Source organism: Grosmannia clavigera (assembly GCF_000143105.1).
Source record: "Grosmannia clavigera kw1407 unplaced genomic scaffold GCSC_168, whole genome shotgun sequence".
In the NCBI taxonomy this organism is placed as follows: Eukaryota; Fungi; Ascomycota; class Sordariomycetes; order Ophiostomatales; family Ophiostomataceae; genus Leptographium; species Leptographium clavigerum.
The window spans coordinates 58,257-81,673 of record NW_014040771.1 but is presented as its reverse complement, the minus strand read 5'-3'; the positions used below and the strand labels follow the sequence as shown (position 1 = coordinate 81,673).

The window sequence follows — 23,417 nt, the reverse complement described above, 5'->3', positions numbered from 1 at the left end:
TTTTGTCATGCGTACAAAACCAGCCAGCCAATTCCTCATCTATCCGTCTCCTCTCTATCCTTGCTGCCTCCCTCTCGTGTCGTGCCCCTGGCCAGAGTATAAGCCGGAGCTGGATATGTGAGGTCGTCGAGTCGGCCCTCCACCGAAGCAGCTGCATAAGTATATACACTCCTATCCCGGTCCCTCCATGGGGACAGGGTGTTCCGCCCTCGGTTCAGTCGCCGTCCGTCGGTCGTTGGGAGGGCGAGTCTGGCCGCAGACTTCGCGCATTCAGCCTAACGGCAGCAAATCTTTTAGCAAGTGGTTCGCCTGACCCGGAATCACGGCCTGATAAGGGGGTGGAAACAGATGTGGCTGAGGAAGACGAGGAAGAGGAAGAGGAGATCAGAGGGACAGGGGCTGTGGCATCATCGACCACAGAAGCACCACCACCACCACCACCACCACCTCCACTGCAACCACTGCTGCCACTACCATCAACATCGCCACCGTCGCGTCTGCGGCCACTGCCACTGCTCTGTCGACGGCCACTGCCACTGCCACTGCCACTGCCCTCCATTTCTCCCCTCGTGCGTTTGGGAATGCGCTCACCGGCAGATTGCAGAATCATCATCAAGGTCTGCCAGCCGGGTGTGGCCTGCAGCTGAAACTTGTCGGCCAGGTCGTGTTGCGTTGCCACGCGGCAGAGTAGTGATTCTTCGTCCTGGGACAGTTAGCGCCCAAGTTAGACAAGCCCAGCACCACACACACACACACACACACTCACCTTGGACAGAACTTCCATCTGGTGCAGCGCGCACAGCAGGTGAAAGTTGGACACGCTCAGGTCGCCGTCGGTCGTCTGGCCACCGGACGTAGCCTTGAGCGTGCGAGCCACGGCCGTGTGCTCCTGGCTCTCGCCAATGTGCTCTCGGTTCTCGATCGGGAAGCCGGCGAGGTTGTCGGTGAACAGCGGCCGCGCCTGGTCCGGGAAGCCGTGCGTCAGCGTGACAAAGAGGTACTCAACCGGGAAGGCTGGCTTCGCGTTCTCCTGCACGTTGGCACCGTACTCGTTGATATGGCGGTAAAAGACCTCGGGAATGTAGCGCGTCCGGCTGCTTGCCCCGTCGTCCTCCTCCTCGGCGCGCACCAGCATCGTCTCCGGCTCGGCCGATGGCTCCACAATGTCGGCACGCACCATCTCCACCGCCTCGTTGGACATCTGGTAGGCTGCGATCCCAATCTCGCCCGCCTCGTTGCCCGAGATCAAGCAGGTGACAAAGTCCGACCCAAACCGACCCGTGTCGCTCCACCGGCTCGCCTTGGGGTGCTGGGCCTGCAGCCGCGCCGCAAAGACGACCTCGAGCGAGGAGAGGTAGTAGGAATCGGCGTGCCGCTTGCACACCACCGTCCCGTCGCCGGCCCCCGCGTCTGTCAGGTCTGTCCACACCACCCCCAGCTTCTCGAGTCCGCACAGCCGCGCCACCCCGTCGACCGCCTGCTCCTGGCTCCACGCGTCTAGCGTCAGTCCGTCCAGCTCGTCCGTCTGCGGCGGCTCGTAAATGGCCTCCACCACCGCCTTGACACCCAGCGGCACCTCGTCGTACTCGTCCAGGCGCCCATACAGGTAGCCGAAGCGCTGCGATCCGCTCTTGCGCCACGCATTGATAAACGTGTCCACGATTGTCGGCGACGCAAACTCCACGTGGTCCACCATCCGGAACGTCTGTGGCTGCAGCGAGATCGCGCTGGGCTGGCACTTGCTGCAGATGCCCTCGGGCCACAGCGGGTGCCCCGACGGACAGTCCGGCCGCACCCGGTGGAACGGCTCCACCAGCGGCGGGATGAACGATGCCCCCAGCTCCGGCCGGTTCTTGTCCGAGTTGACCTTGCGCAGATACGAGTGAAACGAGAGGTACTTGATCTTGTGCTCGGCCAGATACGTCGCGTCGTAGGGGTCGAGCGGCTGGCAGTAGTCGCACATGCCCTTGGGCCCGTGCCGGCACATCTTTGCGTCCCGCTTCCGCGTGATCTTGCCGTCCTTCTTGTCCAGCTTGTCGTCCAGATTCGATTGTTTCACTGCCTCCCACGCGTTCCGTATGTGCGCAGCCGTCAGGGCTGTCGATGCTGAGCTGGAGCCGGACGGGTCGATCGGCCGGTCTTCGACCGCGAGCACGGGCTTACCGTTCAGTCGATTGGTGGAGGATGTGATCGTCTGGGACGTGTTCGAGTCGTCGTTGGAGTCGCCATTTGCGCCGTCCTCTTTGTGCTTGTATTCGAGAAAGACCATGTCACCGTGACTATAGCCGGTCAGTACAAGACGACGGTCAGTACGACTATCGCGACGGCGGATGTACATACCTAAGTCCTATCTGGCTGATGAGGACATTCGCCACCTCAGCTACCTTCTTCCTGTCACCACGGCTTCCGGGGCTGTTGGAGACCGTGATAGTTCGAGGATCGACAGTAGATGGAAGCTGTGGCAGCAGCTGCGTTTTGGAGACATCGTCAGCAGAGCTGCAGCAGGGAGAAGCTTGTCGAGCGCGCTCACCTTGAGCATAATGTCGCCAAAGGTGTCGTCTTTACTGGCCTCCTGACGGATCATGCCGTCGGGGCCACGAAAGCGCAACAACATAGCGACGACTTGAGCCAAGGTAGCAGTAGTAGACGCAGAGACGAAAGGAGGGGCAACTGGAAGGGAACAGCAGGATCAGGAAGGATTAAATAGCAGTCGGCGGTGACGAGGTGTGCTCACAGCAGCTGCGGGAATGGTGGAAAGAGAAGAGGCCGCCGTACATCGCTGCTCAAATGGGTGAATGGAGAGGCAAAGCATCGAGCGTGCGGAAGGCAAACGGTAGAAAGGAATTCACCCCCACAATGGACATCTCCAGCAATCGTCATGCTGTCATTGCCTGGCCGAGCTCGAGGCGGCCTTGTGGCGCTGTGGCGCGTGCGGTGGCGTTGGTTGTGCGTCTGGCGAGCTGTCCTCTTCATTAGTCATCGATCCATTATTAGTGATTTCTTGTCAGTCCAAGACTTTCGAGAACAGATATCACCAACTTCGGCACAGCCAGCACCAACTTGTTCGCTCTCTCAGCTGGAGCCTATGTCGCCATTTCTTGCTTCCTATTGCGTCTGAAAGGAACTTTACAAATTGTCTATTCTTCTTCAGCGTGCTGTCGAATTCGCCATCATGATTGACGTGGACTGGAGGGGGCTCATCCTCCCGGTCTCCTACCTGCTGGTGCTCGGCGGCACCTTTGTCACCTTCTCTACGGTGTACCGGAAACGGAAAGCAGGTGCGTACTGCGCCGTCTCTCGTTTTCATTGCCAGTGGACCTGCTGACCATGTGTCCTACAGCCCAAAGCGCGAACCTGAGCCCTTGGTTCCCGCCGCACCTTCAGCGCAACATCTACCTCTCGCTCCTGCACATGGAGCCGGCGGCCGGCGGGGCGGAGAAGAAGACGCCCAGGGTGCCGGACTCGGTGGTGCGGGCCGCGCTGCTCCGGCGAGCGGTCGAGGACATCCGGCGCATCATCCAAATCCGCACGGGCAAGCAGGCGTGCGGGATGCTGCTGCAGCGCGGCAGCGTGGGTGACGACCTCTGGCAGCGGTTCCAGCGTGCGGAGCGTGAGATGGAGGAGGAGCTGCGCGACGTCGTCATGGAGGCCAACGCGCTGGTGCCCAACTGGGGCCAGATCATCTTCCAGACCGCCAACGCCATTGCCGGCAACGCCCAGCTGCGCGACAAGCTCGACGCCATCCAGAGCCAGGTGGGCGCCGAGAAGGCCTGGTGGGCTCGACGCAAGGCCAGCATCACGGAGGAGCTGCTGAGCGAGGAGGACAAGGGAAAGGCAGCTACGACGGCAGCGGCGGCGCCGGCGATACCCAAGACGACCGTCCCAGCTTCCATAGCGTCCAGACCAACTACCTCCTCTTCGAGACCATCCACGCCGGCCACAGGCAAGACCGACGACGACGGCGTGCTCGTGGATGTCGGCACGCCCGGCAGCACGGCTTCGACGGGTGGCGGCAAGAAGAAGAAGGGCAAGAAATAGCGAAACCGACGCTCTCGCTTCTAGGCCACCCCCTTATCGGGGAACGGGAAGCCAGAAAGAGCGCCGACACATCTGTACAGTATACGCGCACGATAGGCGGCCTGCTTCTGTCCAGAGACCAGAAGCAGACGGAGCCACAGGAGTTTGCTTGGGTTCACGACAGGCGTTCAATGGCTACAGCGAGTCGTATCTTGCAAGGCATCTGTGCTAAATGCAGTTTCACAAAATACCAACGTAATGGATGCAGCTGGACACTAAATAGATTGCAGTGAAAGCAGTGAAGAGAGTGATCATGTAGATTATGGAATGCGTGTCTACGCCCAATTCGCCACTTCAATCGACGCACAAAGACAGGACAGGCTGTGGTTAACAGCCCGTCTTGAGGCGCATGGCCTCCTCGCTGGCATCGCCGGCCAGCCGAGCCCGACGGGCAGCCTCGATGATCTCGTCGACGGTGGTAGGGTGCAGCCGGGGGAGAAGAGTCGGAGGAGGAGACCGGCGAGAGATGCGCGCACTCGGAGTGAGGCAGCGGGAGTTGGAGGTGAGGCTGTCCCGCCTGTGTTTGGGGGCCGCCTTTGGGGGCAGCCGCTTGGACGCCGCTCCTTGGGAAGCGGCACAGGCGAGGCAGAAGAAGCTGGGCCCGCGCGTCATCCTGTCGACGTCCCAGTGGCAGGTGCCGCGGCAGTTGGGGGCGCGGTCGACAAGGGTGGGCGCGACGGGGTGGCACAGCGAGTCAGAGGAAGACGCCGGACCGGTGCTGGGTGATGATGGCGGCGGGGTCTCGCAGCCGCGGAGGCCGATGAACTTGCCCAGCTTGCGGCGCTTCTCCTCGATCGAGAGTCCGCGCGGCCAGCGCACCGGACAGGGGTAGCGGTGCGAGTAGAGGCTGGGGGTGCGCTGGTGGTAAAAGTGGGCGAGCTCGTCGAGCTCCTCGTCGGTGAGCAGCCAAAAGTGCAGCAGCGTGAGGGGAAAGGCCGGGTGGATGCGGCCGCTGTTGGTCTGCACCAGGGGGGCCAGCGTGAGGGCCATCTCGCCGAGCTTGGCCCAGAGGTCAGGCCGCTGGGCAGCACGGCGGACGGAGAGCGAGGCGATCATTGTGATGACGGGATCGTGTCGTGGTGTGGGACTCCTCTTGGGGGATGTCGAAGACGCCTTGTCGAGATTTTAATATCGCGAGTGAAGGTGACCAAGACTGTCGAATACAAAGGCAACGATGAATGGCCGGCACTCAACACAACTGCCAGAGAAGCAATGAACAGAAGACTTGGAGATGAGCAGCTGAAGACGAGACTCAGAGCAGATGACAATGTCTTATGTAGCCGGCCAGACCCTTTGCTTGCTGTCGGGCACTCCATCCTCAGGCAGCCCGTGAACGTCGAGAATGTTCAAAGGCATCAAAGGAGGTTGTTCAGCGGCTGAAAGAATCATTGTTCAACCTCTACAATGCATGTTCCGTGACCTTGTTGTCCCCCTTTCTTGTCCTTGTTCCTTTCTCCCATCTCTGTCCTGCCTTTGTCAAACTTTGATCCTTTTTTACTGCTTTTGCTTTGCCGCCATCCGTAGTTCTCCCCTTGTTCACTGCTTCTTTATTTGGGCTCTGAACGACTATCTGGCAATGCACACATTCTCGTTTTGGTCGCTATCAATACTGTACGCCCCTTTGTGCGAATTGGACCAAGTGACAATTATAACTCTAACTCTAAAATAGGAAATCTACATGTGCTCCGTACTGCTGACCAGCTGTGATGACTCATCATTACAACCACTTCACCTTGGCCACGTGATCCACCTTTTTCCTTGTTGCTTTGACAAAGCCCAGAGCCTTGAGCTCGGCCAGGCCGTGGTAGAACTGCACCAGAAGCCGGCGTTCCCTCTCATCCGCCCCGCCTTCTGTCTCCTCGGCCTCGCCGCCGCCGCCGCCGCTGCTGCTCACGGCCATCTGGAAGGCCGCCCAGAGATCGGCCACGTTGATCAGCGTGCCAGCCTCACGGTAGAGCTGGTACAGGATGGCCGTCGGCGGCAGCGTTGGCCGGATGCTTCCGGCGCCGGACCGCTCTGCCCGCTTCCGGGACTCGTCTCCGCCGCAGCACTGGCAGGCGAGATAGTCGTGCGGCCGCGACAGTGCCCGCTCCAGCACCAGCACCGGCCGTGGAATGAACACGTCCCGATACGGCGTCCGGGCATCGTACAGCCAGACCTCCTGCAGCCAGAGGGCAGAGGCCGGTGGCGTTGCTGGTTTGGCCTCTCTCGCGCCTCTCGCCTCCCGCGGCTCTGCTGCCTCGGCGTCCATCTCGGCCACCACCAGGTCGGCTGTCCGGTCCACCAGCTCTGTAAAGGCCTGGTCCTCTGCCGTGAGCGCGGCCGAGTCGCGGCTCAGCTGCACCTTTTGGGCCACCACCGTCGTCCGCAGCACCTTGCTCTGCGCCGTGTATCGGCTGCGCAGCTGCGTGGTCTTGCTGCCACCGCCCCGCATTCGGCTCTGGCCGCCGCTGGCCTCGACCTTGCGCTGCAGGGCCTCGACCTCGTCTGCAATCTTGATTAGCTTTGGTGCCAGCGTGCTCCAGCTGTCGGTGTCCTCCTCCTCGGCTGCCGGTACCAGTGCTAGCTCCTCATCACCGCTCCGGACAGCCTCGGCCAGTCGTCGCGCCAGGGCCACCAGCTCGGCGGACGACATGCGCCGAATGGCAGCCGTGAGTGTGGCCGCGATGGAATCCTCGGTCGTCGTGCCGCTGCCGCTTCCACCCCCACCTCCGCCCTCGAGCGCGGCAATGTACAGCTCCGTAAAGGACATGTCGGCAAAGGCGCCGCTGGCTGATGCCAAGTGGACGGCCCGCAGCAGCCGCGTGGTCCAATGCCGAAGAAGGTCTGCCTGCCGGGCGACGTTCTGCCGGAAGACGGCGTCGTCGGTGAGGAGCGCCACCAGCTCGGTCGACGGGCAGCTCCCCAGTGAGCTCTCGATATGGTGCCGGAAGGAGGGCAGCTCGCGGAGAGCGTCGACGTAGTCTTGCTGCTCAAGGAAGGTGGAGGCTTCGTTGCTCAGAAACACGCTCAGCGGGTTGGCATAAAAGTAGCACATGTACGCATACTGCTAGTGTCAGACACGGATTGACTGCCTTGACAATGTCACGTACCTTGAGCGAGTTGACAAAGACAGACACGCCGGCGACCTGCTCGTCCTGCCGTTCGGCCAGGCTGCGCAGCAGATTGGGTCCGATGCGTAGCGGCACGTTGGCGGCCGCGACGGCGCGCCGCACCAGCTGGTCCAGCACCGACGACGACGGCGCCACATCAAATTGGGCTGCGGCGAGCCGGTGGGCCGCCGTCTTGGGCAGACGTGCCTGGAAGAGGTCGATCGAGGTGGCCACGCCAAAGAGAAGGACAAACGGGATGCGGTCCAGCCAGGAGCTTGTGGTGGTGATGTATGTCAGCGAGGGACACAAGGGACACGAGATCGAACGAGAGACCTACTGCAGATAGCCCAGGAGATCGGCCAGAATGTTGCTGTCAAACGCCTCGCTGTCTTCGAACGTGACGATGATCCGGGCATCACGGCCGCGGACGAAGGCGTAGACTGCCTCGAGGTCGTACGCGAGATACGTTTCTCGGCCGTCGGTCTCGGCCGCCGTGGCCGTCACCTCTTGCACGATCGCCTTGAGCGCTGCCCGCAGGTTGGGCGCCTCGGCTGCGCGTAGCCGCACCATGCGGCGGATGCGGGCCTCGCTGTCGTCTGCTGCCCGTGAGGACGCCGCCAGCTGGCGGAAGAGCAGCATGTCGCTCGTCGCCGCCGGCCCCAGGATGACAAACGCGGCCGGCAGCTTGGTTCCACTCGGCTGCTCGATAAAGTCCGTGATGGCGTCCAGCGTCACCCGGTTCGACCGCTGCAGCACCTCATGGATGCGTCCGTCCAGATCGGCCCACGTGGCCGCAAAGAGCCGCTGCCGCAGCACCACCGCCTCGGCCGTCTCGCGGCCCTGCAGCAGCGTCGGAAAGGTCTCGAGCGTGTTCGTCGTGTTCGCCATGTTCGCCGTGTCTGCAGTCCGCTGCTTCTTCTTCATCGCTCGGCCGGTCGCCTGCTCACCACTATCTCGGCGACGATGCTTGCGGCCGCCACGACGGGATGGCGTGGCCGGCTGCTGGCCGCCGCTGCTCTCCCCCTCCGCCTCCTCGTCCTCATCGTCAGACGGATTGAAGATGTACGCAACCTGGTCGCATGCGTCAGCATGTCGGATGTGCCGCCGGGCGGTGATGCAAAGTGCAAATAGCCGTTTATAGCTCTTTTCATGATGAGACACTCACCTTGCGGACAACATTGGTGCTGCCGTTGCCGGTGGATGCTGCCGTTGCCATGCTGAATAATTGCGTCTGGGTAGGCTTTCTCCCGGTTCACAAGGGGTCGTTGCTGAATCGTACGGTGTCGCTTCGTCGGATTTGCCTCTCACTGCTCTCTCAATCGTGACGGCACTCTGAGCTCTCAAGTCCCTTTACGGCAAGAGCGCCACTTTACGCCCGTTTGTCGCGTCGCGTCGCGAAACGCGCAAAAGCCACAAGAAGGCTCAGCCACAGACGTCAATACGCTCTTTCATTTATAGCACTCATTGCTTCTGTAAAGGACGGAAACAGGCAACACAGGCACAAAAAGCCCTATACCACAAGTGCCTCTGTAGCCTTTCCCCTCCGTTGTCCCTCCTGCTTCTCACTTCGCCTAGCTTTGGTCACATAAACCAGATAGATTCCCTAAAATAAATCACACACATACACACCAAAAAAAAAAAAGGAATAAGAATCCGAACACAGTCTAGCCAGCCTCCCGTTGTCATAGACTTTCAAGTTTTGGGAACTTTCTTTATCTTTTGTTAGAGTGGCTTGACAAAACCCACTCGTGAAAATTGATTACTTGCAACCGGCCCATCCATCCGTACAAGTCCATAGAGTGAAAGGAGAAACATAGACAGAAAACAACACAATAGACATGAGACAAGAGACACAACGAGGCCGTGTCAGAATAACCAAAAACGAAGTGAACCAAAACGCAGCCCGGCGCCGCCGTGACCTTGGCCGCCTCGAGACATGGAAGCAAGGACGGAACAGCCTGCATTCGGACATCAATGCAAATGTAGACGACGGCCGTGGTGCAAATGGAGGATCTAAGCAGTTGCCTCGACGGCCTCGGGCTGTGGCTTGTCAGCTTCTCAACAGAGCACTGCACGCTCAAGGCACACAGAAACGTACCTCTTCCTTTGCCTTCTCGATCTCCTTTGGCGGCTCCGACTCCATATCGACTTCGCTCGTCTTGGCCTTGTCCTCCTTCGCCTCGGCAACGTCCTCCGGAGATGGGGCCTTGCTGTCTTTGCTGTCTTTGCCGTCTTTGCCGTCCTTGGCCTCCTTCTCGTCCTTGGCACCGTTGGCCTTGGCCTCCTTCGTCTTGGCGTGCCCATTTGTGCTGGCACCGTTGGTGTTCCCTCGTGCCGCCGCTGCTTCTGGATCCGGCTGTGCTGCCAACAGCTTGCTCCACTTGTCCAACAGGGCATGCGAGCGCGGCTTGAACTTGAACTCCTCCTCGCGTGGAATGGTCTCGATCTTCAGAATGGCCTTGAGCAGCTTGTTGATCTTGGTCTGGCGGATAATAACCACCTCGAGGGAGGAAAAGCTCTCGAGCTTGGTGAGGTAGTCGGAGGTCAGCTTCATCTCGTCGGGCTTGATAGGCGCCTGGTCGCGTGGCAGGAGACTGTTCTGAATCTTGTGCCGTAAAAAGTAGATCTCTTTCTGTCAAGGGGTTAGAACTGCCGCATTAAACAGAACAAGCACACGGCACGTAGAACTGACAGTCTTGCGCCGAAGCTTCTCCTCAGGCGCCACCTCGTCCTCCACTGGCACCGTGATCGGGGCAGCCGGGACCTCGCTATTCTTGGGCTTAGACTTGGCGCTCTTAGCTGCCGTCGGCGTGCCGTTGGTGCTCTTGGGTGTGCCCGAGGATGTGATCTTGATCTTCGGCTTCTTGGCCGAGTCCGACCGTTGGGGAGTTCGGGTATCGTCGTCGGCCTTTCGCTTCTTCGCCTTCTTCGACGCTGCCGCCGCCTCCTCGTCATCGTCCATCGGCACATCGAGCATGTCGACATCCCCCTCTTTGTATGCTACCTTCTTGGTCTTCTTCGGTGTGGCCTGGGCCTGGCGCTTAGCCTCCTCAGCCCGCTCGAGGTCTTCCTGGTACTGCCGCAGCATATCCTTGTAGTAGCCCAGGGGGTTGCTCTCGGCCGCGAGCTTGTGAGCATGCTGCAGGTCCTTGCGCATCTTGTCATTGACGGCTTCGAGGACTTTGGAAGGGTCAAGATCGTGCATGTCCTGGTTGGGAACCCAGCCGCTGGGAGAGTCAGTACAGCAGGCAAAGAAGGACAAAATAAGAACAGAAAAAAAAAACATCAACAAGGCAAGACAGAAGCATACAATTCGTTTGTGAACAAGTACATGACGGGAAACGTGCGGTCGGCAGCACGCTTGCCACCGTCGGCGTAGTCTTCGCGATACGTGCCGTCCTGGCGCGCGGCCGAGACGGGGCGCGACTTGACGAGGGTCTGGGGCAGCATGTCCTCGTCGCAGATGATGACGGGCCATGCCGGATAGCCCTTGAGCTTGACAAAGTAGTGGTCGCCGGGCTTGGCTTCGAGGTGGGTGGTCCGGATCTTGGAGGCCTTGCGGTTGAGCTTCTGACCGACGGACTTGCGGCGCGACGCGGATGTTGACGCCTTGGCGGCTTTCGCGGGCGTAGACGCCGTCTCGTCTGCGGCGTCCTTTTTCTCGGCGGCCGGCGCGTCGGATTCTGTCGCAGCAAATGCTTCACCGGTAGCTTCGGCTGCGCCATCGGCACGCGTCTCGTCCGTGGGCTTGGCATCGGCATCAGCATCGGCAGCCGCAGCTTCGCCATCGGTCTTGGCAGTGGTCTCGGCATCGGCAGCCGGAGCAGAAGCTTCGACTAGCGCGTCGGCGAGCTTGGGCTCCTCAGCGGCAGCAGCAGGCGCTGTTGCCTTTGCGTCGGCCGCGACGTCCGTCATCGTGGCGGCGTTGGCTTCTTTCTGCAGCGTCGAGTTGGTTTCAGCCAGGAGGTCAAGGCCAGAGAGAGAATGGATCAGTCTTGGGGATGGACGTGGCGGCGGGCGAATGCGGATGCGTGGTGCGGTGGAAAGGGTTGGGAGGCGTCTTTCTTCGCGTGACGTGGGGGATTGGAGGAAGAGCAGGTGCGCGCGTGCAGAGGGCGAGAAAGGAGCGTTAGGGAAAAAAAAAAAGGCACGTAAGAGAGGAGCCAGGGACAGCCACACAGCGAGCAGAGCGAGAGACACACGGGAAAAAGGACCAGGATTGCGATTCGGAGTGGAGCCGGGGATCCAGTAAAAATAGCCACGACGGGCCAATCAACCAATACCTTTGGTTTGGAGCAGGGGTCCTGCTGTTCTCCACTCGACCTAGGTCTTGCGCGCTGGTCTTGCGCCGAAGCTGTAGGGCCTGGCTGGCAGGAGGCAGCAGTTGTGTCAGAGGCGGTGTTGGGCTGTGTTCCGAAGCTGCGGGTGTTCTGGAGTGGTGTAACCGATGGCAGGACTCTGTGTTGGATGGTGGCGGCCAAAGCGAGCAGCGAAATGAAGGAGGCTGATTCAGACAGCAATAATGTAACAGAAGACAGGAGAGCCAGATCAATGAGATTAGTCCATAATCGGGCATGAACGCCAGAGGCGGGAAACGGACTGACACCAGGCTGGAATAAATGGGTGTGGCCGATCGCGAAGAAGCTGGTTAGATATCCTTTGTTGTGGGCATGGATGGGAGAAAGAGGAGAGACGGAGGACAGAGCACGGAGCAGAACACAGACGACAGTCACATACCCAGAGTGGCGATTGACTCTGCAAGATGTGTTTCTGGGAAAAGCTGTCTTCTCAGACAAGTCTTTGATGGGAGATTGGAGATGGGGGCCATGGATTCGAGGCGACAGAGTCACGTTATCGTGCTGTTTGCCAGGCAGGAGCGATCGCCATCTATGGGGAGGCACACGAATGGCGGGATGAGCGGCACGTGACTGAACAGAGCAATGACTCCGTTGATCATACATGTTGATTTGGTCTTTTTCCCTTTTCCATTTCCTTTCCGTCTCCTTTCTCTCATCCTCTCCTTCCCTTCTCCCTCATCCCCTACTCGCTCTCGCTGCTGTCCTCCTCCATGCCCTCGGCCACCTGCACGGTAAAGGACGGGTCCTGGTCCACGCCCACGTAGCTGTCGCTCATCAGGTACAGCTTGAACGTGTGTTCGCCCGGTTCGGGCAGCTCGACCGGCAGCCGCAGCTCGACCGGCTTGCGGCGGCCGACAAACGTGCGCTTGATGGCGAGCAGCGACTTGGTGCGCTCCTCGCCGACGACGAGCCACCAGCGCTCGAGGCGGCGGCCGGGAAAGAAGGGCGCGTGGACGGAGAGGTCGTCGTCTGTCTCGGCTTCGGCCTCGTCCTCCTCGTCCGATTCGTCGCCGCCCTCGCGCTCCAGCTTGATCTTGAGCGTCATCGGCTCGCCCGCCCGCAGCTCATCGGCATCCTCGACCTCAAAGTCGAGCGTGATGTCTGGGTACTTGTCGTTGGTGAAGTGAGCGGCCTCGACCAGCTGAGCCTGGGTCAGGCCGAGGTCGCGGACCAGGTCGGCGTACTGCTTATTTTCCTCGGGGTTCATCTTGTCGATAAAGTCAAAGACGTCCTTGATGCTGTGGGAGTTAGAGAAGTGGAGGGAAGGGAAAAAAAAGAAAAAAAAAAAAGAAAAAAGAAAACAACAACAAAAAACCAACAAAAAAACTCACCCATATCGCGTTGCCACCTTGATCACCTCTGGCGTAAAGTGTGGGATCTGCTTCAGCGGGCTGTCCCGGTCCCACATGGCCTGCACCACCATCTGTGTCATCTCCATGGCCTGCAGCGCGTTGAGGTGGCCCTGTGATGCGAGCAGGTCGGCTGTCGCGCTCAGAAGCGCCGGCACGCGGGCCACCACGACTTCCTGGTCGCGTGCCAGGTCGACCGGCAGCTGCATGCGCGCAAAGTGTGCCTGCAGCAGGACGAACGCCTTGAAGGCTGGCGCGGCCCATTCGTCGGCCGTCGTCGGTGCGGCCGCCAGCTTGACCGGCACCCGGTCGTAGATGCGCTGCAGCAGCCGCTCTTCGTGGCGACGGGTCTGCAGCAGCGTCTCGAACTCGGCCGCCGCCGTCACGATCTCGAGCATGCCCTTGAGCCGCGTCCGCGCCGTCAGCGAGAGCAGCAGCGTCTGCATCGTCACGTACGAGAGCCCGTAGTACGTCGCCACGGAGGCGCCGTTTTGCGGCCGGATCGCCCCCTCGGTTTCTGCGTCCTCGTCGTCGTCGTCGTCGTCAATCTCCACCAGCTTCGTCTCCCGCAGCTCCAGCAGCGTGTCCTCCACCAGCGCCGTCAGAAACTGTCCGACCGCGTCCTCTGATCGGCTCCCGAGACTGTAGTAGCTCGGGTTCGCCAGCAGTCGCCGGTAGAAAAAGGTCCGGGTCAGCCATTCCAGCGCGTCGTCGCCCGACCGGATCGCCCGCACGCTCACCTCCGCCATGAATGCGTCCGCCAGGTTGTCGTGCAGCAGTGACTCCACCGGCAGCGCCTCGTTCAGAAACTTCTTGTAGTAGTCCCGCTTGACCGCCGGCAGCATCAGCACGCCGCGGCTCCGTCCCGCTCCGGCGCCCTCTTTGGCCGGCCGCAGTGCCCGCCCGAACATCTGCAGCAGCTCGGCCAGCGCGTAGTCTACGTACCGGTGCTCGCGCCCGTCATACTGCTGCGTCCCCATCACCACCACCAGGTGTGCCGTGCAGTCGTCGCGTGCTAGCTCCCAGCACACGTCACGTGACGCCACCATCACCTGAACGGCTCCGTTGGCGAAGAGGTGTCGTGCGATCCGCTTGTCCGTCGCGCTCAGCGCCTCGTGGTAGTAGGCCACCCCGTGCGACAGCGCCTCGCGCAGTGCCGGCTCCTGCACCCGCTCCAGCAGTGGCCCCAGCTGCGCCGGGTCCACGTGCAGAAACCGGTCCTCGTCACCGTCGGCTCCGCCCTCTGAGGCTGCGGCCACACACGCTAGCAGTAGGTCACGTGCCGTTGCCCGCGTCTGTTTTCGTGATGGCACGAACACGAGCGCTGGCTGCGCTGCCGACAGCTGCGTGATGGCCAAGAAGGCCGGCTTCGCCATCGCCAGCATCAGCGACGGGAAGTGTGGCACCGTGTATGACTGCAGGTGCAGCTCCAGCGGCACCGGCCGCACCTGCGGGCTGAAGTTGTATGTGTCGTGCTTGGCCGCTCCGATCCAGTCGCCCATTTCGCGCGCATTTGCCATCGACACGCAGAGCGCCACGATCCGCAACCGTGCTGCCGCTGTCGTTGCCTGCTTGGCCGCCAGCTGTTGCCGCATATGTGCCATCCGCGACACCAGCACCTCGTACACGTGGCCGCTGGCCGCACTGCTGCCAATCATGTGCAGGTCGTCTGCGATGAACAGCTGCACCGTCTGCACTGTCTTGCGTCGAGGCCAGTCCCGTGCCAGCGCATCCCATTGGGCCGGTGTGGCCAGTACCAGGTCCGTCTGCGCCAGCAGCTTGAGGTCCATCGTCACGTCGCCCGTCAGCTTGGCCACCGTCTTGCCGCCACCAATGTCGCCGAACCGCCGCTCCCAGTGCTCGAAACGGACGTCGACCAGCTCCTGCAGGGGGGCCACGTACACTGCTCGACCACTACCGTTGCCGCCCGACCACAGCCGCAGCAGGGCAAACTCGGCACACACCGTCTTGCCGCTGCCCGTGGCCGCGCCCACCAGCACGTTCTGGTCCGTCGAGAAGAGCGAGCTGAACGTCTGCGTTTGGATCCGGTTGAAGTGTGTCCACGGCTGGTACAGCGCCACGTGCTCGGCCGATTTAAGCGCTGACAGCGATACCGGCAGCGGCTGCAGGTCCAGCAGCTCCGTGTGTGGTGGAAATCGGTCGGGCAGGATCAGCTTGTGGAACGGCAGCGCCAGTCGTGTCTCTGCGTGCATCCATCGGTCCGACACCACCGACACAAAGTAGTTTGGTGGCAGCGGGTCGGCAATCGGCACCGTCAGCTCCACCACGTGCTCGTTCTCGCCTTCTCCGGCGCCCTCGCCCCCTTCGGCCGTCCCGACATACTCTCGCCGCAGCAGGAACTGGTCGTGGAACAGGATCTCCTCGCCGTCGCCGTCCTCCACCACGATCCAGAACGCCTCGGCCAGCCCGTGCACCTCTTCGTCCCAGACGAACCGCGGCGTGATTGTCAGGCTGATCCGCATCAGCGACCGTGTCACCGGCAGCACCTGTGCCTGTAGCTGCAGCCGCGGGAACTTGCTCACCAGCCGGCATACTGCCGCACCGGCGCCTGCTCGCGGCAGTCCCAACAGCTCGCCCATCCGTGGAGGGTCTAGGTCGAAGTAGTTCGGCCACGGCACGTCGATGCGCTCGGCCTTGGACACCACATCGCGTGGACAGCTCGCAAACTGCCGTAGCGGCGTCATCGTCGGCCACATCCGCTTCTCTGCCATCTTGCACAGCTCCAGCGCCGTTCGTGCCACGCCTGCCCATCCCTTCTTCAGCGCAATCTCGAAGATGGCCCGCAGGATCCGTCCGGCCGACTGCGTCACGTACACCATGTCCGCCATCAGCGCCAGTCCGTCCAGCCGCAGCCGCGAGATGTACGCCTGCAGCAGCACATTCACCTTGGCGTGCGCCTCTTCCACACTCTCCTTGACCGGGATCGGCACTTGGCCCAGCAGTCGTGCCAGCTCCAGCTTTTCTTCCTGTCGCACCGGGATGTATCGGAACTCCGCGCTCAGCGCAAAGATGCGCATCAGCTCGATCGCCGTCACGCCCGGCTGCACCAGACTGTTGTATGTCTCCATCGACCCGTGCGTGACGTAGTAGTGCGACGCAATTCGCCCCAGCTCCGTCGCCTGCAGCCGGCCCGTCTTCTCGTCGTACCGCACCAGCCCGGCGCGTCGCAGCACCACCGCCGCCGCGTGTGCCAGGTCCACCCGCTTCTGCTCCAGCGCCTCGTCTGCTTCGTACTCGGCCCCGACCTGGTACAGTCCCGGCGCCCGTAGCATGCGCACAAACAGGTACGTGTACCCCAGCCACTCTACTGCCTCGTCACGTGACCGCACGTTGCCCAGCACCACCTCTGCGTTGAGGCTGTCGGCCAGCCGGCTGACCAGCTGGCTTTCGATCGGCAGCTGCTGGTTGAGCAGCGAGAGGTAGTATGGCAGCTCCGTGTGCGCTGTGATGATGATGCCCTCGCCGTACGTGTCGAACTGCGGCCGCCCAGCCCGGCCCAGCATCTGCAGCACGTCCTGTGGGCTCAGCTCCACCCAGCTGCCCTTTTCGGGCGAGTACACTTGCGTCCCCTTGATGATGACCGTGTGCGCTGGCAGGTTAACGCCCCACGCCAGCGTCGCTGTGCAGCACAGCACCTGAATCGCGCCTTGTGCGAAGAGGTCCTCCACGTCTGTCCGGTCAGCCCGGCTCATGCCGGCGTGGTGGATGCCGAAGCCGTATGGCAGCAGGTCCTTGAGCTCCCGGTCGGTGGCTTGCTCGGCCGCCTCACGCAACACCTCTGTGCTGCCTGCGTCGTGCTTGAGGATTTGGCTGATCGTCTCCAGCTCCACGGCCCGGTCGCGGATGTGTCGTGCCGTCTTGGCCGTGTCCTTGCGCGAGTGCACAAAGATTAGCATCTGGTTGCGGTGTTGGCCCACGTGTTCCAGAACCTTGGCGTATGTAATGTCGTTCATCGCCTTGAGCTGCTTGATCGGCTTCCGCTCCGTCACGCCGATAAACTCCTGCCGCAGCGGACACGGCCGGTACGACCCGTCAAAGTGGAAGAGGTCCTTGGTTGCGTCCACCCGCAGGAAGCTGCCCACGTCGCGGTAGTTGGGCAGCGTCGCCGACAGCCCGACCAGCCGTACCGCCTCACCTGTCTGCTCGGTTCGCCGCAAAGTCCGGCTGACGATGCTCTCCAACACCGGGCCACGGTCGTCGTGCAGCAGATGGATCTCGTCGATGATGATTAGTCGCACCAATCGCGTGTACGACAGGTCCGTCGCCTTGCGCGTGATCACGTCCCACTTCTCCGGCGTCGTCACAATCACCTGTGTCTCTGCGATCTGCTGCTTCGTCAACTGCCGGTCGCCCGTCAGCTCGCGCACTGAAACCCCAAACGGCTCCAGTCGCTTGCTAAAGTTGCCGACCTGCTCCTGCACCAGCGCCTTGAGCGGGGCAATGTACACAATCTTGAACGCGTCCAGGTCGATCTCGCCCGTCTCCGGGTCTCGGTTCTTGCCAATCTCCCGCAGGATCGTCAGCATCGACACGTTCGTCTTGCCACTGCCCGTTGGTGCGCACACCAGCAGGTTGCCGTCGCCCTCAAACGCCGATGGGTAACACCGCGACTGGATTCGGTTGAGCGTCTTGGTCGTGCTGAACGGGCCTCGTGCCCATTCCGGCATCTCCGTCACCGGAATGTTGCTCTCCTTGCTGTCGCTGCGCTTCTTCGGTGGCGGCACGTGGATCTCCTCGTAGCCCTTGAATACCCGCTTTGTCGACCCTTCCGGCAGCGAGACTCGCGGGTTCGTCATCAGGTGGTTGCCCTGCTCAAACACGAGGTTCTCCAGGTTGATCGTCTTGCGCGGCTGCAGCCCGCCGACCAGGCCGCCGCCCTCCTTGACCTCTTTGCCCTCTTCGGCCTTGGCTGTATCGCCGGCCAGCACGGCCGCTGCGCCCGAGTCCACGTCCATCTTGATCTCCATCTTGCCCCTCTTGGACGCGTCCGCTCCTCCTGTCTTGCCCTGCAGCTCGTTGAGGATCCACTGCAGGCCCTCTGATGCCATCTCGCGCTCGATCACCCCGCGCTCCTCGTCGCTCTCCGCGCGGGCCAGCTTGGTCAGCCACACAATCTTCTCGCGGTTGTCGATCAGCTTCTGTGCCACTTCTGGGTGTTCGTAATCGAATAGCTCCATCATCTCGTTCTCGATCTCGTGCAGCTCCTTTTCTGCGCCGCCCGCCTCGTCCGGCTCGCCCGCCAGGATCCGTAGCGCCTCCTGCGTCTTGTCGTGCTGCGTATGTGCGTCCGGGTAGAGCCGGCCGATCTGTCGCTGCAGCCAGTAGGCGTCAATGTCGCGCGCTGCCACTGCGTTGTCGACCTTGCCGCTGCCGCCTCCTCCTTGTCGCTTGCTCTTGCTGTCGGCACCTGCGCCTGCTGATGCTGACGCAGACGGGTCGATCAGGATGGCGTCGCCGTCGTCGGCAAACCCGAGCTCCTCCTCGTCGCGGTCTGCGCCAGCTTCGCCCGCGGCTGCCTCCTCTGCGATCTCTGGCCGGTCCTCCTCGTCCTCCTCGTCTTCCGACGACTCGTCGCGCACCTCGTTTACGATCGCGTCCTCGTCGTCGTCCTCCTCAAAGTCGACGGCCACGCCCTGCCGGTCGTCAATCTCCTCGTCGTCGTTGGCGCCGGCGCCGTCGGCCATCTCCTGGTCCTCGTCCTCCTGGTTGTCGTAGTCGGTGATCTTTTTGCCCAGGTTCATCAGTTCGTTGAACTCCTTCGCGTTCAGGCTCACGCCCAGGATGTCGTCCACCTCCCGCTTCTTATCAAACCTTGGGTCCTTGAGGTACTCGAGCACCGCGTCCGCTGCACTGCGCACTACTTCATGCGGCACGTCGCCCAGGTTCTTGGCTACGAGCGAGAGGATCAGCTCAAACGTCGACCGCGTTGCCGATGTTCGTGGCCGATACCGCAGTCCGTCCACCAGCAGATCCGCTCCGCCCAGGATGGATGTGCCGTGCAGAGCTGTCTGGCCCTGTCGTTTCCGCTGCTCGCGCAGAAGCACGTCCTCGCCCTCCCGGAAGTCTCCTCGCTTGACGTCTGGCATCGCCGACGTCTTTTTTGTTTTTGGCGCGCTGTCCCGGGCAATACGCGAGCCCATGTCCTGGATCTTCAGCCGCCCGGCCATGGACTCGGGGTCGCCCGAGGGCTCGTCCTTCCGGCGCGAGACGAAACGGCGGTCCGCCTGGAGAACCAGGTTGGACATGGCCGAGTACTTGTACTGCGACACATCGCGGTTATAGTTGGAAGACATTATGGCGGTGGCGCCTGTAGATGGAGCCGCGATGGGCAGGACCAAGGCAGGGAAAGTATACGGTTGACACCGTCGGGAAAAACGCGAAACAGACGCCGGACGTCAGCCGGTCGCAAGAGAAACGCGGGCCTCTTCGGCCGCCGAGGGGTCGTCTAGATGATCCCCCGTTCTCTTCGTTTAGCTTCGTGCCGCAATTGTCGTCGGATTGGGGGCTGTGTGGTCTTGGGGCAGGCAGGCTGGTATTGCTCTTCAGCAACGTTGCAAGTCGGTGATGTTTTTTTTGACCCTGGTTTGCTTTGTTATGGGAAGCTAGTAAAAATTTAACAAACCGATCCGATATGCCGCAAAACGAGTTAGGCTGCGCTAGCCGCAGCTCTATTAGGCTGAACCCCGCTGCCGTCACAGCTCGCAGCTTCTAGAGGCCATCCCATTGGCTAGTGCCTGCTGTCCTGTTGCACCAGTAACAAGGACCCGCAAGCAGGCCGCCGTACTCTCGTAGAGCGGTGGTGTGCACGGAGTACTCCGTACTTTGCTCTCGCCTCTCTCATACCGGCCGTGCAGGAGGCCAGCCACGATGACATCGCCTGCAGAGACAGCCCAGAGCGTCCGGGAGGCCCTGGAGCCGTTCATCCGCCCGCGAGGAGAGGCCGCCCAAATACGACGGATCCTGGCAGCCCATCTGGCTTCATGTCTGAAGAGCGACAGTGCCCTGGAGGGGAGTCTGGCGCTGGTGAACGTGTCGTGCGACGTCGAGCCGTCTGCTGAGGCCAGGGGCCTGCAGCGGGCCTATCTGCGCGCGTTGCAGGCGAATCTCGAAGCCCGGAGGGCGTTTGAGACGACGAGCCAAGCGGCCACGAGGCAGCAACAGCAGTACCAGAAGCAGAAGCAGCAGCAGCCGACCGACGGCGGCGCTGTTCTTCGTTTGGGAGGAGCGGAAGGAGTGGGAACTTCGGTGCTGGAGAACCACCTGGAAGAGGTGCGGCTGACTAGGAAAAAGGAGCGGCTAGAGGCAGTGCAGCGCAGCCTGGACGCGCTGGTGCAGCAGCCGGCAGCCGCAGCCGAGGATTTTTTGCAGCAGGAAGCCATCTACGCAGAGGCAACGCGGACGTTGCCGCCGGTGCCCAAGGCCGTCGTCGATGGGCTCGCCGAAGACGCGACCGCGGCGGCCGAAGCGGCTGTCCAGACAGCAGGACCAGCAGGAGCAGCAGCAGGACCAGCAGCCACGGTGACAGATCTCAAGGGCCTTGTGGCACAGCTGGAACGGGCCGTGCTGCGGGCGCAGCTGCTGCTGCGACAAGAGGAGAAGCAGCTGGCAGCAGCGCGGGCACGAGCAGCCGCCCGCGGTCCCGAGAGTGCGGCCGTGAAGCTGCAGGCCCTAGGCGCGGCACGCGATGCGCTGATCGGCTGGATGGAGGAGGAACTGGGCAATGCGGCGACCGCCGGTGAAGGCGGCCACAACGACCAGGACGACGAGGATCACGAAGGCGACGAGTCTCTGCGGCAGCTCCGCCAGAGCTTGCTCGGGAACGGCGGCGACAGCTACCAGAACAGCCCGCGACAGCAGATCGAGGCCGAGGTCGCCGTCGTCCGCGAAAAGTACGCCCGCTACGTCGAGGCCCGCCGCCAGCTCGTCCAGATGGTCGGCAGCAAGGCGTCCCCCGTGGCACCGCTGTTCGCCAACATGCCCAAGCTGCAGCCGTGGGCGGCCGAGCTGATCCGGCCGGTCACCACCAGACAGACGGCCGCAGCTGCAGACGCTCCACAAACTACAAGTGGCCCGACGGCGACGACGACACCAACAGTCGACCCTGCAGCTACGGCATCGCGCGTGGCTCTCGGTCACGTGCTCTTGACACCCTATCTCGAACGCCTGCTCGCCGTCGCCCGGCAGCAAAAGGCCCTCATCGCCCACAAGGCGCACCATCATAACCTGCTGGCGCGGCGGATCCGAGATACGTGTCAGACGCTCAACCACGTCGCCGACGAGAGCCAGCTGCTGCCGCGCCATCCGCAGCCGGGCGGCCCAGGCCCAAGCAAGGCCGGCGGCCAGCTCACTCGTCACGTGACAGCCTGGACGTACGCCGCCGACGCCGCCAAGCTCGCCACCTTCGAGTCCGTGGCCGAGCAGCTCGAGAGCGGCGAGGATGCGCTTGAGCAGGCTGCCCGGACCCTGGACGAGGTTGAACTGCTGCTAGGCCACAAACGAACAGAGGACGGGGGCGACGGGGCCGTCGGTGACGAAGATGAAAAAGGCGCGACCAAGGCAAAGCGTCAGGCGACAACAAACGACGTCTGGGAGACGCTGGACGGAGAGCTGGGCCTCATCCGGACAGAGAAGTCGTCGCGGTAATTCGTGCAGGTACAGACAGGCCATACTTATGACTGTTGCGTCTCGTAGCTTCGTTTTATATACTGGTGTGATATGATATCCTACATAAACGCCGCCTCATTGTCGTTCTGCCTTTTCTTCTGGCTTTGCCTCTCTTTATTTGGCCATGATGGCTGAAATCCGCAGCGCCAGGTCCAGGATCGACAAGTGCTCGTCGGCACCGTCGACCAGCCGCTTGTCCACCTCGGAGAACACCAGCACGATCTTGTTTTTCTGGGCGTCTGGCACCGTCTCGTCGTACACAACGGTCTGGTACAGCTGTGTGACCACCTGACCGGCGCTCCAGCCGTCGGCCACCATGTCCTCGACCACGCTCGCAATTGCCGCGTAGGTCGATCCGCCTTTGGCTGCTGGCCGGATCGCCTGCACAAGCTGGCTGATGACATCGTCGGGGATGACGCCGGCGATTTCCTCGACGATCTGGACTGTGATGGCCGGCCGGCTGTCATCGACATCCATGCTGTCTTCTTCCTTGTCTTGATCCTTCTGTTCCTTCTGTTCCTTCTGCTCCTTCTTGTCCTCCTCCTCCTGGCCAACTAGCCGGGCGGCGCTCTGCAAAAACGTAATGGCTTTGCGCAGATCGCCCTCACTGCAGCGGATCAGCGCGTCCACAGCACCTGGAGCCAGCGACACGTGCTCGCGCGTGGCAATGTCTTCGACGCGGGCACGGGCATTGCCCTGGTCGAGGCTTTTGAAGCGGAACTTGCTGCAGCGACTGGCCAGCGGGTCGATGATGCGCGTGACGTAGTTGCAGATGAGGCAGAAGCGCGTGATCTTGCTATAGGTCTCCATCGTCCGGCGCAGCGCGCTCTGCGCGTCCTGCGTCATCGAATCGGCCTCGTCCAGCACGATCAGCTTGAAGGGCGGGCACGGATATCGGTCGCGGTAGCCCGGCGGCGGGTTCGTCAGCTGCATCCGCGCAAAGTCCTTGACCTTTTCCCGCACGATCGAGATACCACGCTCGTCCGACGCGTTCAGCTCCAGTACTCTCGACTTGACAAATTCGGGACCGTACAGCTCCTTGGCCAGCGCTAGAATTGTCGACGTCTTGCCCGTGCCCGGCGGCCCGTAAAAGAGCATGTGCGGGAGCTGATATATTTCGTCAGATCGTGTGTGCAAAGAACGACAGCAGGGCGAAAACGCACATTGGAAGCCTGCAGTGTTCGCTGTAGCACTGTCACAGTGTGGTCCTGAGCAGTGACGTCGCTGAGCGTCTTTGGCCGGCTGCATCCCGTCAGTGCATGTTTCTGTCGTGTCTCTCTCGTCCCCAGTTTTGTGCTGTCCAAACTCTCTGTCCTCATCCTCTTCCTCTTCCTCCTACTCACTATTTTTCAACCCAAGGCTGTGCTCGAGACGTCTCGTTCGTCTGCTTGTCGTTCTTGCTGGCGGTGCCATTAGCTGCCGCGAGTTTGCGCGCCTTGAGATCGAAGAAGCTGGCCATGGTGACAGGAGGTGCAGTAGGCACCGATTGGGCTCTTTGCCGGATGGTTCGTTGCGCGGGCGTGAATTATGGCCGTTGTCGGTCGGCCAGTGTTCGTCAGCAGAAGGCGGTAGTTGCAGCCTTAGTGCAGAAAAGCTGCTAGGCTCACTTTACGCGTCGACGCGTTTGGGGCAGGTGCGGATCAGTTTAGTGGGGCGTATCGGGCGAGCCAGACGTTGCCTGCTGAGAGCTGCCGTGGTAGCTCATCTTCTCGCACTTTCTGCAAGGGCAAGACCTAGAGTCAGGCTGCCAGCCAGCCCGGCATGACATAAGGTCTCTCTAATATTACGCAGTGGCCCAGGCAGACGACCTCGGTCTATGTCTATTGAAAGCTGCCCTTTTTGGCGGCCGTGTAATT

General features: G+C 61.7%; 7 protein-coding genes across 7 annotated transcripts; 2 read left to right on the top strand and 5 right to left on the bottom strand.

Annotated features, from left to right (window-relative positions):
* Positions 1-214: 214 nt before the first annotated feature.
* CMQ_1862 (endoplasmic reticulum and nuclear membrane proteinc) lies at positions 215-2,614 on the bottom strand (the record flags this gene model as incomplete). Its single annotated transcript, XM_014314788.1, has 5 exons — positions 215-327; positions 592-703; positions 767-2,279; positions 2,341-2,468; positions 2,531-2,614. The coding sequence occupies 5 exons, from the start codon at positions 2,612-2,614 to the stop codon at positions 215-217; spliced, it is 1,950 nt and encodes a 649-aa protein (XP_014170263.1).
* Positions 2,615-3,172: 558 nt separating this feature from the next.
* On the top strand, positions 3,173-4,038 carry CMQ_2023 (translocation protein; the record flags this gene model as incomplete). The annotated part of the gene is made up of 2 exons (XM_014314949.1): positions 3,173-3,278; positions 3,341-4,038. The coding sequence occupies 2 exons, from the start codon at positions 3,173-3,175 to the stop codon at positions 4,036-4,038; spliced, it is 804 nt and encodes a 267-aa protein (XP_014170424.1).
* A 366-nt stretch (positions 4,039-4,404) lies between these two features.
* On the bottom strand, positions 4,405-5,133 carry CMQ_1886 (uncharacterized protein; the record flags this gene model as incomplete). The annotated part of the gene is made up of 1 exon (XM_014314812.1): positions 4,405-5,133. The coding sequence occupies one exon, from the start codon at positions 5,131-5,133 to the stop codon at positions 4,405-4,407; it is 729 nt and encodes a 242-aa protein (XP_014170287.1).
* Positions 5,134-5,794: 661 nt separating this feature from the next.
* CMQ_1904 (origin recognition complex subunit) lies at positions 5,795-8,385 on the bottom strand (the record flags this gene model as incomplete). The annotated part of the gene is made up of 4 exons (XM_014314830.1): positions 5,795-7,123; positions 7,170-7,443; positions 7,507-8,240; positions 8,335-8,385. The coding sequence occupies 4 exons, from the start codon at positions 8,383-8,385 to the stop codon at positions 5,795-5,797; spliced, it is 2,388 nt and encodes a 795-aa protein (XP_014170305.1).
* A 797-nt stretch (positions 8,386-9,182) lies between these two features.
* On the bottom strand, positions 9,183-19,190 carry CMQ_2050 (pre-mRNA splicing factor; the record flags this gene model as incomplete). The annotated part of the gene is made up of 6 exons (XM_014314976.1): positions 9,183-9,209; positions 9,268-9,801; positions 9,862-10,396; positions 10,480-11,105; positions 12,252-12,758; positions 12,876-19,190. 6 exons carry the CDS (start codon positions 19,188-19,190, stop codon positions 9,183-9,185), a joined length of 8,544 nt encoding a protein of 2,847 aa, XP_014170451.1.
* Positions 19,191-19,764: 574 nt separating this feature from the next.
* CMQ_1866 (uncharacterized protein) lies at positions 19,765-21,540 on the top strand (the record flags this gene model as incomplete). The annotated part of the gene is made up of 1 exon (XM_014314792.1): positions 19,765-21,540. One exon carries the CDS (start codon positions 19,765-19,767, stop codon positions 21,538-21,540), a length of 1,776 nt encoding a protein of 591 aa, XP_014170267.1.
* Positions 21,541-21,675: 135 nt separating this feature from the next.
* On the bottom strand, positions 21,676-23,020 carry CMQ_1989 (DNA replication factor c subunit; the record flags this gene model as incomplete). Its single annotated transcript, XM_014314915.1, has 3 exons — positions 21,676-22,668; positions 22,725-22,803; positions 22,905-23,020. The coding sequence occupies 3 exons, from the start codon at positions 23,018-23,020 to the stop codon at positions 21,676-21,678; spliced, it is 1,188 nt and encodes a 395-aa protein (XP_014170390.1).
* Between the last annotated feature and the right edge of the window lie 397 nt (positions 23,021-23,417).